At 37.7% G+C, this 14,666-nt stretch overlaps 1 protein-coding gene across 1 annotated transcript; it reads left to right on the top strand.

Moving 5' to 3' along the window:
- The first annotated feature begins 4,024 nt into the window (after nt 1-4,024).
- Nucleotides 4,025-6,519, top strand: DEFB126 (defensin beta 126). Its single transcript, XM_017895700.1, has 2 exons — nt 4,025-4,342; nt 6,168-6,519. The coding sequence occupies exons 1-2, from the start codon at nt 4,285-4,287 to the stop codon at nt 6,458-6,460; spliced, it is 351 nt and encodes a 116-aa protein (XP_017751189.1). The 5' UTR covers nt 4,025-4,284; the 3' UTR covers nt 6,461-6,519.
- Nucleotides 6,520-14,666: the final 8,147 nt, after the last annotated feature.

Below are 14,666 nucleotides of genomic sequence, written 5' to 3'. Positions count from 1 at the left end.
AAAAAAAAAAAAAAAAAAAAAAAAAAAAAAAAAAAAAACTGGCTTACACAAGTGCTCAGCACAGGGAAACAAGTTAAGCTTCCTGAGGCTTTTGCACTGTGGCCCTGCAGGAGGTGGTGGCCTAGCCCAGCATATCACTACTACAACCAGCATTTGAGAAAGCTACCACACAAAGACTATCTATAATCAGGAAACTCATACAGAGTCTTTGCCACTGAAAGCACCCAGAACCAAAGCCAAATAACCCTACACAATGTATATTATAATCACATCCTCAAGGGGGAAAAAGTCCTGACCAAATGAAAGTAAATTTAAAAATAAGAACAGACAGTTGATCCAAATGAGAAGAAACCCAAGAAACGATTCTGGAAGTATGAAAAAACAGAGTGTTACAACACCCCAAAGGATTGTACTAACTCTTCCACAATGAACCCTAACCAAAATGAAATCTTTGAAATACCAAACGAAGAATTCAAAATATTGATTTTAAAGAATCTCAGTGAGGTCCAAGAGAAAGTAAAAAATCAATACAAATCAGAAATACAATTCAGGTTATGAATGAAAAATCTACTAGAGATAGATTTTTTAAAGTAGTTTTTTTTGTTGTTTGTTTGTTTTGTTGTTGTTGTTGTTGTTGTTGAGATGGAGTCTTGTTCTGTTGCCCAGGCCAGAGTGCAGTGGTGTGATCTTGGCTCACTGCAAACTCTGCCTCCAGGGTTCAAGTGATTCTCCTGCCTCAGCCTACTGAGTAACTGGAACTACAGATGTGTGCCACTACACCCAGATAATTTTTTTTAATTTTTAGTAGAGATAAAGTTTCACCCTGTTGGCCAGGCTGGTTTCAAACTCCTGACCTCAAGTGATCTGCCCACCTTGGCCTCCCAAAATGCTGGGATTACAGGTGTGAGCCCACTGTGCCCAGCCTAAATAGTTTTTTTTAATGAACTTCTGTAAATGAAAAATTCATCCAGCCTGGGCAACAGAGCAAGACTCCGTCTCCAAAAAAATAAAGAAAAAGAAAAAAAGAAACTACAGAATATAGTTGAAGGCTCTAACAATAGACTAAACCAAGCAGAAGAAAGAGGTTCGGAACTTGAAGACAAGTCTCTTTTGAATTAACCCAGTCAGACAAAAATAAAGAAAAAAGAATTTTAAAAAATGAACAGAACTTTCAAGAAGTATGAGATTATGTAAAGTAACTACTGAACCTATAAGTCACAGGTATTCCTGGGGAAAAGAAAAAGTGAGAAGTTTGGAAAAACTATTTGAGGAAGTAATTGGGGAAAACCTCTTTAGTCTTGCTAGAGATTTAGACATCTAAATAAAAGAGGCTCAAGGAACCCCAGGAAGATACATTGCAAGACAGACTTCATCAAGATATGTAGTCATCAGACCATCTAAAGTCAACATGAAGGAAAAAAATTCTAAAATCAGCAAGAGAAAAGTATATAGTCATCTATAAAGGAAATCCCATCAGAATAACAGTGGACTTCTCAGCAGAAACCTTACAAGCCAGAAGAGATTGGGTCTAATTTTTGGACTTCTTAAAGAAAAAAAAACCTGTCAAACATGAATGTTATATCCGGTTAAACTAAGCATCATAAATGAAGGAGAAATAAAGTCTTTCCTGACAAGCAAACGCTAAGATAACACATCATCACTAGACCAGTCCTATAAGAAATGCTCAAAGGAATTCTAAAAGTCAAAATTAAAGTTCAGTACTCACCATCATAAATACACACAAAAGTATAAAACTCACAGGTTTTATAAAACAATTAATTGAGACTACAGAGCAACTAGGTAAAAAAAATAACATTACAACAGGAACAAATCCTTATATATCAATATTAACTTTGAATAAAAAAGGATTAAATGCCCCCACTAAAGAGATATAGATTGACAAAATAGATTTAAAAACACGAACTAACTATATGCTGTTTACAAGAAACTCACCTTATTAATAAAGACATGAATTCAGGTAAAGGGATGGAAAAAGATGTTCTGCACAAACAGAAACCAAATGAGAGGAGGAGTAGCTATACTTATATCAGATAAAGCACACTTTAAATCAACAACAGTAAAATAAAACAAAGGAGGTCATTATATAATGATAAAAAGATCAATTCAGCGAGAAGATATAACCATCCTACTAAATACATATGCACCTAACACAAGAGCACCCAGATTCATAAAACAAATACTACTAGACCTAAGAGGGATGAGAAATTACCTAATTGGTACAATGTACACTATTGTGATGATGGTTACACTAAAAGCCCAGACTTTACTGCTACTCAATATATCCATGTAACAAATCTGCCCTTGTATTCCTAAATCTATAAAAAAAATTAAAATTTAACAAAAATAAATAAAACACATAGCTAAAACTAAAAAAGCAAAAACAAAAAACTTACTATGGTAAATATTGGTAAAGATGTGGGGGGAAAAGTGAACTCTCAAATATTGCCAGTGGGAATATAAAATGGTACCACTTTGGAAAACAATTTGGTAGTTTGTTTTTGTTTTTTTCTTTTCTCTCTTTTTTTTTTTTTTTTGCATGCCAGAAAAAAATATTTACAGGAACTATGGAACACAGAGGTTTATTACATCCATAATTAACATGGAACATTTACTTATCAGTTTGATAAGGACAACACTGAGACATCTTAGGACAGAGAGAAAGGGCAATTTTCAAAGGGAAAAAGCATAGTATATGCATATTTAATAAGTAAAACATACACAGACCCTGTGAGTCCATCATTCTAATTCTAGCTGTTTATCCAAGAGAAATGAAAGCATATGGCTGCACAAAGAGTTGCACACAAATTTTCAGTGGCAGTTTTATTTGTAATAGCTAATATGTGAAAACAATCATAATGTTCATTAGGGGGTAAATGGATAAATAAATGATCATACATGCATAAAAAGGAATACAAGCAATAAAAGGAATTAACTATTAGTACATGAAACATATATGATTCAAAATAATTGCCTTGGATGGTAAAAGCCAAGCAGAAAAGTATTCATGCTATATTACTTCATTTACGTAATATTCAAGAGAATGCCAAGAAAGCTACAAAAACAAATAGCAGGTCAGTTGTTGTCTGGGTATCATGGAGGTAGAGGGATGGAAGGGAAGAGGAAAGGGTGGATACCAAAGAGGAATGAGAAACATTATGTTGATCATGGTAATGTTTTCACCAGTGCATCTTTTGCCAAGTTAATCAAATTATAGACTCTAAATAATGCAGTTTAATCAATTATAGCTCAGTAATTTTAAATGAAAAAAAATAAAAACTCCTCTCAAAGAAGAAAACCTCTAGGACCGTATAGCTTTCAGTCGCAAATAGTCAGGCACTCAAAAAAAAAACTTTAACACAAATAAAATTCTCTTTGGTTGCCACCTTAAACTCATTCCCATCCAGAGAAAACAGCTTTTATTAGAATGACATGTGATTTGCATTTTTAGTTCATGCATTTATTTACATTCACATATATATAACTTTTTCACATAAATTGGAATCATTACTATGCATGTTGTTCTAAAATGTTGCTTTTTTACTCAAAAAATGTTTAATAAGATAAAATCTGCTGCACTCTTTTTAACAGAAGGACAGAATTAAATCATATGGATGCACTTCATTTTATGCTGCTCTACAGAGTGACAAGATTCTTTGTGCATATATCTTTGAGCAGTTATTTCTTTCTTTATAAAAGCCTTTTTAAATTTCCAGATCATCAACAAAGCATTAATTTGATCAGTTAAAAAACAATTGCTTCTATCCTTCTCTGAAAAGAATAATATACAGAAAAGAATTACATATATATATATATGAATAATATGTCATAAGTGATCAGAAAGACATTGTATTTTAGGTGGAGAGACAGAGAGGTGACCAGACTGCTACATGCAGTAAGATGAACCCTGATAGAACTAACACTGGAGGCTGTGAAAAAACAGCTAGGAGTACCCAGCCTTGGTAGAACAGCATGATTTCTTCCTGTAATTCTTTCTCTCCAAATTGCCATACACTTCAGCAGAGTTTGCAACTTCTCTTCTAAGTCTTTATCCTTCCCCCAAGGCATGCCTAGTACAGGATTCTTGAACAGTGATGCCTCAATTAGAGTTGCTGGCCAATAGATTGAAGCTGTGTTGGCACAATATCCTACATCCTCCCAATCTACTGGCTGAGCCCAACCCCCCCTAAGAAGGACAATAAAGATCTGTGTTCAGAGTCATACTGAATAGAGACTTCTGGACTCTATAGAACCCACTGCCTCCTGATGAAGTCCCTACTGTTCACCCTTGCAGTTTTTATGCTCCTGGCCCAATTGGTCTCAGGTAAACAGAATCTTGGGGAAGAAGAAACACTGGCCTAGAACAGGGTCCTGCACATGGAGTCCCTATTTCTAAGTAGTCTGTGGAAATGGGGTCTGGCTTCTCACTGGGAGCAGGGCTGAGATTTGTCCTACTTCTTCAGATCACCGCTGTTCTAAGAAACTTGAAGGCTCTCAGGGTAGAGCAGGATCTATGATCGGAGCTGGGGAGTAGGGTAAGGCAAATCCCATAAAGTTGCCTCCAAAGGTAGAAATGATCTTGAAATCCTAAACTTCTATCCTGTCACTTCGGGTCAGTTCAGTCAAGCTCTGCCTCATTTCACCCTCTTTTTTTTTTTTTTTTTTTTTTTTTTGTGTGGTCAATATTCCCTCCTGAGGTAACAATTACATAATATTACTTCCCCCAGTGTTCTTGGTCTTATAGAGAAGGTCTCTGATTTTTTGTTTGTTTGTTTGTTCTTGAACGTTGTTAACAGAACAGGGAAGGCTGTTTCTATATATGTATAGGACTGTAAAATGGAAAAGGAAAAAAAAACTCTGTGTGGAAACTATTGCAAATCTGTATCAGATTTCAGCTCTGTTTGTGTAAGCATTTATTTTTAATTTATTCTGTAGCTTATATTTACAAAACCAAGACAAGAACACTGAAAGTTATTTAGAAATAAATTGGCCACATTTCATCACTGCTTGCATTTTTTTTCCCTTGTAACCAACTGATATATGAGTTTATAACCTGCTTTATTTTTTTACCTAAGATTCTATCAGGAAAATTTTCACAGGTTTTGAATATTACTTGAAAATACAATTTGCAGTAGATGCTTATAATTCTGTCATATTTTTGTACCAATATTAACTTGGAGAGTCCTTAATTGTGTGCCATTTGGGTTATTTTTTCTAATGTGTGAGTATTGTAAATAGCATTATACAACCTTATCAATACATCATTGTGAGATTCTCTGTTTGTATAGGTAAATTTTAGAAGTTCCATTGCTTGGTCCAAGGATATTATTTCTTCTAAGTTAACTGGCACATATTACCAATGGTTACTATTGGAGTATTTGTATTTTTAACATTTGTTAAAAATATTTCTTGCAAATATTTTCAAATATATTGGTTGTTTCTAAAATGCATTATTTATTTGAGACACCTAATTTTCATTTTCATGATGTCACATCTATTGGTGTTTTCTTTGCATTCTTCCATTAACTTAGAAAGTCCTTCTCCCTCTTGAGAACAGCTCTTCATGTATGATTTTGTTTTTTACACTGGACTCAATCCCACCTTTTACATAAGACACAATGAAATAAACTAACATTCTTTAGTATACTTTCCTAATGGGTGGAGGGTTATATAATAACTCCATAGCCCGTCTCTAGAGATTGTAGTTTATATTCCCTAGAATTTGCAGAAATGTTCAAATTGATAGTGGGTAAGAGGAAATTATAATACTCTCATGGTTGTCTCAAAAAATGTTTTAGACCTATTGCATCCTTGAAATTCTATGAGTTTAAATTGCCTGATTTCTCCCTCTGTCTCTGGAACATTAGTGACATACATCAACATACATCACATACTTGTATGTCTTCCTTTTTCTACACTTTGTGTGTGTGTGTGTGTATATTCTAACATACACATATCTAAAGAATTCTATGTGTGTTTATATTTATAAAATTTCACTTAAACCTCAAAGTAGGTATTTACGATTAGGAAAAACATGCTAAAGCAACTGGAAAGGCACTTGAATAAACAGTGCTCAAAAACTATTGCTATTTTTTATCCTCCTGTGATAAATACTTAGGCTTAATAATCTATATAATTCCTTTATTCAGGTAATTTGTATGTGAAAAGGTGTCTAAACGACATTGGAATTTGTAAGAAGACGTGCAAACCTGAAGAGGTGCGTTCAGAAAATGGTTGGGTAATGTGCGGCAAACATAGGGCATGCTGTGTTCCAGCTGACAAACGTTCTGCTTATCCTTCTTTCTGTGTCCGTGCAAAGACTACGAGAACTTCAACGGTAACAGCAACAGCAACAACAACAACAACAACTTTGATGATGACTAATGCTTTGATGTCTTCGATGACTACGATGGCCGCTACCCCTGTTTCTCCCACTACTTGAACATTCCAGCCTCTGTCTCCTGCTCTAGGATCCCCGGCTCATTAAAGCAAAGAGGCTTATTCTGGTGTCCGTTTTCTCTCTACAGTCCCCTTCCCACTTTCCCTCCATTCAACAGTATCTGGAAGGGCACCACGATTTCATTGCACTAGCATTTCTATGGTAGAAATGCAAATAAAATAGGGGCCAGGAACAAGTGAGGGTTAGTCCAAAACACACACTCAGGAATGATGGATAGTAGCAATGTCATCCTTGAAGACAGTTCTAGGCCCACAGCTTGCCATACCAATTATTATCAAACTTCATGTACATCAGAAACACCTGGAGAGATGGCTAAAGCACAGATTTCTAGGGCTCACTTTTAGTTTCTAGTTCTGCAGGGGAGCTTGAGAATTTGCATTGCTCACAATTTCCCAGGTGATGCTAGTGCTGCTGGTCCAGGGACCACACTGTGAGAACAATTGGCTTATAATATGAAAGGATTGAAAGCCGACTGTGAATGTGATTTCATACAGATTGAAGGCTGCATTTCCTATGTAGTTTTGGAGTAGGTAGTAACACAAAATCATCCTACAGAATCCTCCTACAACAACCTGAGAATGTAGGTATTATAACCTCACTTTAGAAAAGAGAAAACTTGATTTCTAAGCATTAGAAGACTGGGACAGACTAAATTAACTACTGAGAGCATTCTGTCACTGCACCATGAGGTTGCCCAATTTTCTTCTCACCCTGGAAATCCTCATTCATAGCTTCCAACTTAAATATGATGAAAGGGAGATCAAGAGCTCTATAAAGTGTCCTGAATGTTAGGACAGGCACTCATCCCAAGCAATAGAATGTTTCCCTTACATTACATTACATTGGTGCTCTGCCTGCACCAATAAGAGAATATGACTGGGTGTATCATAGTTGTCCATCCATGCCTCAGGCCCACTTCCCTGATAGTTGGACACGGAGAATAGGCAATGCCGATGCCTTCACTTTCTGGACACTTACAGTAGCTGTGTTTCTCTTTGTCATCTCAGTCAGTTTGCTCACTTATGAAATGATAGTGTTTTACTCAGTATCTTTCTCCCCACCCCTGTCATAGTACATCTTTCTGATTCTGAAAATATAAGATTGGCTTATGTTTTGTGGGGTCAACTTCACCTTTGACCCCATAAGATCCTAGAGATTTAGTGTAGAGATATAAAAGTTGGAGTAAACATTGGTGGAAGGGTTTTCTCCACTATAGACACAAATCCATGAGTGCCATCACAGACTCCTTTTCCTTCTTCACTTGATTCCAGTGAAGATCCATGTTCACTCTACCACCTCCAATATGTACCATGACCTCTATCTCCAACCACTGCTAGGATCATTGCAATAGCCTTCCCATTGATTGCTCTGCATTCCTTTCACACACACGCCTAACTATACTCCACAATGAGAGCCAGAATCATTTTTCTGAAACACAAATCTAACCATTAGACTCCCCTCTGGCATCTTTGCCCATAGCATCCTAAGACAACTTTTCCGTGCCCCCTTCATCACTCTTGGTGTTCAGAAGCTGCCTTTTGTTTCCAGTTTTACCTCCAAAGCACTCTCACAGGGCATCTTGCTATCCCGCCACACGTACCCGTTTGTGATTGGTTTGAACTCACTGGATTGCTTCTGGTTTTGAGTTTTTGTGCATACTTTTCTGTCTCCATTTATAACTGCCTGGAAAAAAGTCTTTGTTTTCTTCGGGAGGACTTTAATAACCACACTGTTCTACCCACAATGGCACTACTGCCACCATTTGTGCTCCACTGTTATGACTTATCCAGAATTTTAAGTCATCATGTCACATGCTTCACTCTGAATATCTGCTTATGTCTTCTCCCCTTCTAGACTTTGAAATTTTGTTTAGGAACAGGAACCATTTTATCTTCTGTTTCTTCTACCATCCCCTAACAAGATTCTATATTAATTCTTGTTGAATAAGTAAGAGGGATTCTCGAAGACCTGAAAGATCTTTGGATGTTACTGAAATCTCATTTTTATTTATTTTAGATCTTTTCCAAGAAACAGGTTTCTGTCTCCTTTAGAAGATCTATGATCTATGTCATTACACAGTAGAGGAGTTTTGGGGAGTGGCTTGTCCCAAGTGGTAGGACATCATTGCCTCTTACACCCATGCTTATCTTTGTAAGCAGAACTCATGAACTCAAACAAGAAGGTTGGAAGATAGAAGCAAGTTACTTCAGCAGAGGAGAATAGTAGGAAAAAAACGTAACTTTAGAGTTGGGTGTATCTGAGGTCATTCATGATCCCACCATATATCCACTCTTGGACTGTAGACAAATGATTTCCCATTTTTGAGCCTATGTTGCTGAATTTGAAGAACAGAGAAAATACTTACTCCCACTCAAGGTACTTTGAGGGTTGCGAGAGTAATATATTAAAATGTCAATCATATCATAGGGATTTAGCTGTAACAGGTTGTTCCCTGGATAAGAAACAGTACAGCACATTTCCCCAGGGCCCTGCCCACTGGACCTTTGCTGCCTTGCAAGAGTATGGGTGATTATAGCCTATGTTTCACCTGAGGGAAGACTCATTATTAGGCTGAGAATAGTGTAACAAAGTTGAGGGTCATGGGATTTATTTGAACAACCAGATGAGATTTTAAAGGCTTCTAGTAGAACTTGCTGTGCTTTCTTTTCAATAATTACCTTGATCACTACCTTGAAAACATCTTAGAGCTATTATCACGTTGATTCTAGACGATGAATATAATCTCAGTGCTGCAGCCTGAAACAGTGTCCTCCTTTCCTCTTGCCTCATATCTCACTCCTCCTTCATGCCATGCTGGAACTTAGGTGGCAAATATTCTTTTCCTGCTTTGGAGTTGACTAATGGCATTAGGAGGACAAGGGAAAAGGAATCTTTATCGTGTGAGAAACTGTGATGTGCCAGACACATTAATATACAATTTCTTAAGCAAAAGCATTGTATGATAATTATGACAACATGATTAAAGCTGAGGAACCTGGAGTAAAATGTATCTAGGGTTACATCTAGGTTTGTTCCTTACTACTTTTACTCATCATGTGGTCTCTATATCAATTTCCTCATTTGCAAGGCAGGTATAATCATGCATCTACCTCTTAGAATTACTCTAAAAATTAAAATAGATATTGCATATAGGGCACCATGATCCCTAGCACTGATGAAATTCTAAGACATGTAGATTTTAAAAGGCATATAAGATACAGGTTATTCCAGTTTAAAATATGAAATGTTTAAAAAATAAAATATGTAAATTCTGAGTTTCAGGGAGAAAGAGGATCTTGCACAAGAACAACCATATTTAGAAGGCAATTTTACTTGTTTTCAAGGCCACATCTCTACCCCATCTCATGCTAACCCTGACTATATCCTCAAAGCTGACTTCTACTCATATTACATAGCTATGTAAACCATGCACGTGCATGTCTGTGTGCATTCAGACTCTAGCGTTTTTTTGTTTGTTTATTTTGAGACGGAGTCTTGCTCTGTCGCCCAGGCTGGAGTGCAGTGGTGCGATCTCTGCTCACTGAAAGCTCCGCCGCCTCCCGGGTTCACGCCATTCTTCTGCCTCAGCCTCCCTAGAAGCTGGGACTACAGGTGTCCGCCACCACGCCCGGCTAATTTTTTTGTATTTTTAGTAGAGACGAGATTTCACCATGTTTGCCAGGATGGTCTCGATCTCCTGACCTCGTGATCTGCCCACCTCGGCCTCCCAAAGTGCTGGGATTACAGGTGTGAGCCACCACACCTGGCCCAGATTCTAGTGTTTTGAATAAATTTTTGCCTTATAAATTAAACAAGATTTGGATTTCACCAGTCACTGATACTCGATCCCAATTGGATATTCTTTCAAAAATCTGACTTCTCTCCTGAGGTGAGAGTAAGATTCCTGGGCACTTTTCGTAATACTTACCTTAACCTAGCTAAACACAATGAATACTCTTTTCTTTGAGGTGTCAGTGGAAATTAAGAGGAGAGTCTGAACTCTTACCTCCCACATAGGGCTTGCAGAGAGGTGAAGATGGCAGTCCTCCCCTCTGTTGGTAATGGAGACCTAGAAGAAAGGCTGGGCATCCAACTCCCACGCAGTCATGTGAAGCAGCCCAGAGCAACATTCCCCTTCACTGCCTGTGCAATGGCAGTAGAGACCTAGCTGGGATTCAGATTTCCCATCCCTCAACCAGTGGTAGCAATTGGCCTGGGGAGGAACCCCTTCCCTGCTGGTGCCATGTCAGTGAAAACTGAGGGGAGACTGAACTTGCCCTTCCCTGAAATAGTATAAAAGGCCTGAGGTGGACTTCCCTTCCCAACCAGTTCATTATCATTGAAGACCAAGGGGTGGTCTCAACTTCAATCCCCAGGGGGCCGTGGCTGGCATCAACCCTCCTTCCAGTTAGTGAGGATAAAGGATAGGAGGGTGCAGGAAAACAGGTGTCTTTAAAACTGAATAATGTTGTTTTACCACAATTTTAAAACTGAATAAGAAGACATGGCAGACCCCTGAAACTAGATAACTACACACAGAACTAGCCAGAACTAACATGCAAAAGGTTTAAGAATAGAACTGCAGTGGGGAATACCACCTAGATTTTTAAAATAAAAACTTGTATATATTTAAGGTATATATGCAACATGATGTTTTGATATACATAGACATAGTAAAATGATTGCTATAATCAAATTAACATATCCACCTCTTCACATAGTTATCTTTTTTTGAGGAAACAGCACCTGAAACCCATCCTCTTAGCAAATTTCCAGTATGCAACACCATGTTATTAACTAGAGTCCCCATACTCCCCTTTAGCTCTCTAGACTTTATCCTATACAACTTCAACTTTGTACCCTTTGACCAGCATCTCCCCATTTCCTCTACGCCCCTCTACCCCTGATAATCAGTGGTCTACACTCCTCTATGTATTTGACTTTAAAAATTCCACATATAAGTGAGATCATGCCATACTTTTTTTCTGTGTCTGTCTTATTTCACTTAGCATATTGTCCTCTGGGTTCATCTATGTTGTTCTGAACGGCAAGATCTCCTTTTTCAAGGCTGAATAACATGCCATTGTGTATATACACAATTTATTTAATGTATTCATCTATCGATGTTGTTAGATGATAATGTCTTCATCTATCGACTTAGGTTGATTTCATATCTTGGCTATTGTGAATAATGCTGAGCACAGATATCTCTACATGGTGCTGGTTTCATTTCTTTTTAGTATATACCGAGATGAGGGATTGATGGGTCATATAGTAGTTCTGTTTTTATTTTTTTGAGAAGCCTCCATACTGTTTTACATAATTGCTGTGCTAATTTACATTTCCACCAACAGTGTGCAAAAGTTCCCTTTTCTTTACATTCTCACCAATACTTGTGATCTCTTGTCTTTGTGATAATAGTCATCCTAACAAGTGTGAAGTGATTTCTCATTGTGGTTTTGATTTGCATTTGCCTGATGATTAGTGATGTTGAGCACCTTTCCATACACTTGTTAGCCACTTTTAGGTCTTCTTTAGAAAGATTTCTGTTCAGGTCTTCGCCCGATTTTCAAGTGGGCTATCAGTTTTTCGCTACTGAGTTGTGTACGTTTCTTATATATTTTTAATATTAACCTTATGTGATATATGGTGGGCAAGTATTTTCCTCTCATCCCATAAACTGCCTTCTCACTCTGTTGACTGTTTTCTTTGCTGTGCAACAAATGATCTTCAATGATAATACCAAGAATATGCAATACAGAAATGATAGTCATTTCAACAGATGGTGTTGGGAAAACTGGATTTCCACAGGCAAAACAAATGAAATGGATCCTTATCTTACACCACACACACACACACACAAACTCAAAATGGATTTAAAGATTTAAATGTGAGCCTGGCAAACTTAAACCTCCTAAAATAAAACAGAAGGGAATATATGCATGACTTTGGTCTAGGCAACAGTTACTTGAATACGACCTCAAAGCCACAAGCAACAAAAGCAAAAATAATATATTAGTGGGACTGTGGATACATTTGAAACAAACTACAAACTAGGAAAATCTCAGCAAAGAAATAGAAGATACAGGCTGGGCGCGGTGGCTCACGCCTGTAATTCCAGCACTTTGGGAGGTTGAAGTGGGCGGATCATGAGGTCAGGAGACCGAGACTATCCTGGCTAACACAGTGAAATCCCGTCTCTACTGAAAAAAATACAAAAAATTAGCTGGGCATGGTGACAGGTGCCTGTAGTCCCAACTACTTGGGAGGCTGAGGCAGGAGGATGGTGTGAACCTGGGAGGCGGAGGTTGCAGTGAGCTGAGATCATGCCACTGAACTCCAGCCTGGGCGACAGAGTGAGAATTCGTCTCAAAAAAAAAAAAGAAAAAGAAAAAATAATCAAATGGAAATGATAACTTGTAATCAAATGGAAATGATAAAATGTAATCAAAGTAAAAAAGAAAAAGTCACTGTATAGGCTCAATAGTAGATGGAACATGACAGAGGAAAGATAAGACAGATCTATAGAATTACCCAACCTAAAAACAGAGAAAAATAGATTGAAAATTGTTGCAGGAAGTCAGGGACCCCGAACAGAGGGACCAGCTGAAGCCGTGGCAGAAGAACATAAATTGTGAAGGTTTCATGGACACTTATCACTTCCCCAATCAATACCTTTGTGATTTCCTATGCCTGTCTTTACTTCAATCTCTTAATCTCGTCATCTTCTTCGTAAGCTGAGGAGGATAAATGTCGCCTCAGGACCCTGTGATGATTGTGTCAGCTGCACAAATTGTTTGTAGAGCATGTGTGTTTGAACAATATGAAATCTGGGCATCTTGAAAAAAGAACAGAATAATAGCAATGTTCAGGGAACACCAGAGATAAGACTTCTCACTGCCAGTGAGCCGGATGGAACAGAGCCATATTTCTCCTCTTTCAAAAGCAAATAGGAGAAATGTCGTTGAATTCTTTTTCTCAGCAAGGAACATCCCTGAGAAAGAGAATGTGCCCTGAGGGTAGGTTTATAGACGGCCCCCTCAAGGCATGCCGAAGGGATGAAATAAGCCCCAGTCTCCTGTAGCGCTCCCAGGCTTATTAGGATGAGAAAAATTCCTGCCTAATAAATGTTGGTCAGACAGGCTGTCTGCTCTCAAACCCTGTTTCCTGATAAGATGTTATCAATAACAATGCATGCTGAAACTTCATTAGCAATTTTAATTTCGCCCCATCCAGTGGTCCTGTGATCTCACCCTGCCTCTACTTGCTTTGTGATGTTTTATTACCTTGTGAAATATGTGATCTCTGTGACCCACACCCTATTCATGCACTCCCTCCCCTTTTGAAAATTACTAATAAAAACTTGCTGGTTTTACGGCTCGGAGAACATCAAGGATCCTGCCAACATGTGATGTCTCCCCCGGACACCCAGCTTTAAATTTCTCTCTCTTGTGCTCTTTTCCTTTATTTCTCAAACCAGCCGAGACACCTAGGAAATAGAAAAGAACCCACGATAAATATCGGGGGTGGGGTTACCCCCGATAAAAATAATGAACAGAGCCACAGATACCTGTGAGACATAAAAAGATCTAATGTTCATGTCATCCGAGCTCAAGGAGAGGGAGAGTGTGGAAACGAAAAAAATATTTTAAGGAATAATGACTGAAAACTATCCCAAGTGTGACAGAATACATAAATCTGTAATTCAAGATCTTAAATTAACCCAAAACAAGATAAACCCAAAGAAATCCATGCCAAGATAAAGTATAATCAAACTAAAACTAATAGCTAAAGACAGACAAAAATCAAGTGAGCATTCAGAAACAATACACCACCTGTGGTGAAACAATGGTTTGATTGATGGGATTTGTCATCTGAAACCATGGAAGCAAAAAAGAAACGTCATCACATGTTTCAAATGACGAAATAAAGAACTATCAAATCCAAATTCTATATCTAGAAAAAAAAATGTTCTCTAGGAATAAACAGGGAAAGGAAAACATTCTCAAACACGAAACAATTAGTGAAATGTATCACCAGCAGCCCCTACTCTAAAAAAATAGTCAAAGACAGTTCTCTAAACAGAAATGATAATAGGGGGCTTGGAACTTCAGAAAGGAAGAAGTCAATAGAATGGGTAAAATGAGAGGTGAATATAATAGACTATGCTTTTTTTTTTTTTTTTTTT

The sequence above is a fragment of the Rhinopithecus bieti genome, unplaced genomic scaffold (assembly GCF_001698545.2).
Source record: "Rhinopithecus bieti isolate Rb0 unplaced genomic scaffold, ASM169854v2 scaffold_27016, whole genome shotgun sequence".
Classification (NCBI taxonomy): Eukaryota; Metazoa; Chordata; class Mammalia; order Primates; family Cercopithecidae; genus Rhinopithecus; species Rhinopithecus bieti.
The sequence above is the reverse complement of the archived record's forward strand: the minus strand, read 5'-3'. Positions and strand labels throughout refer to the sequence as shown.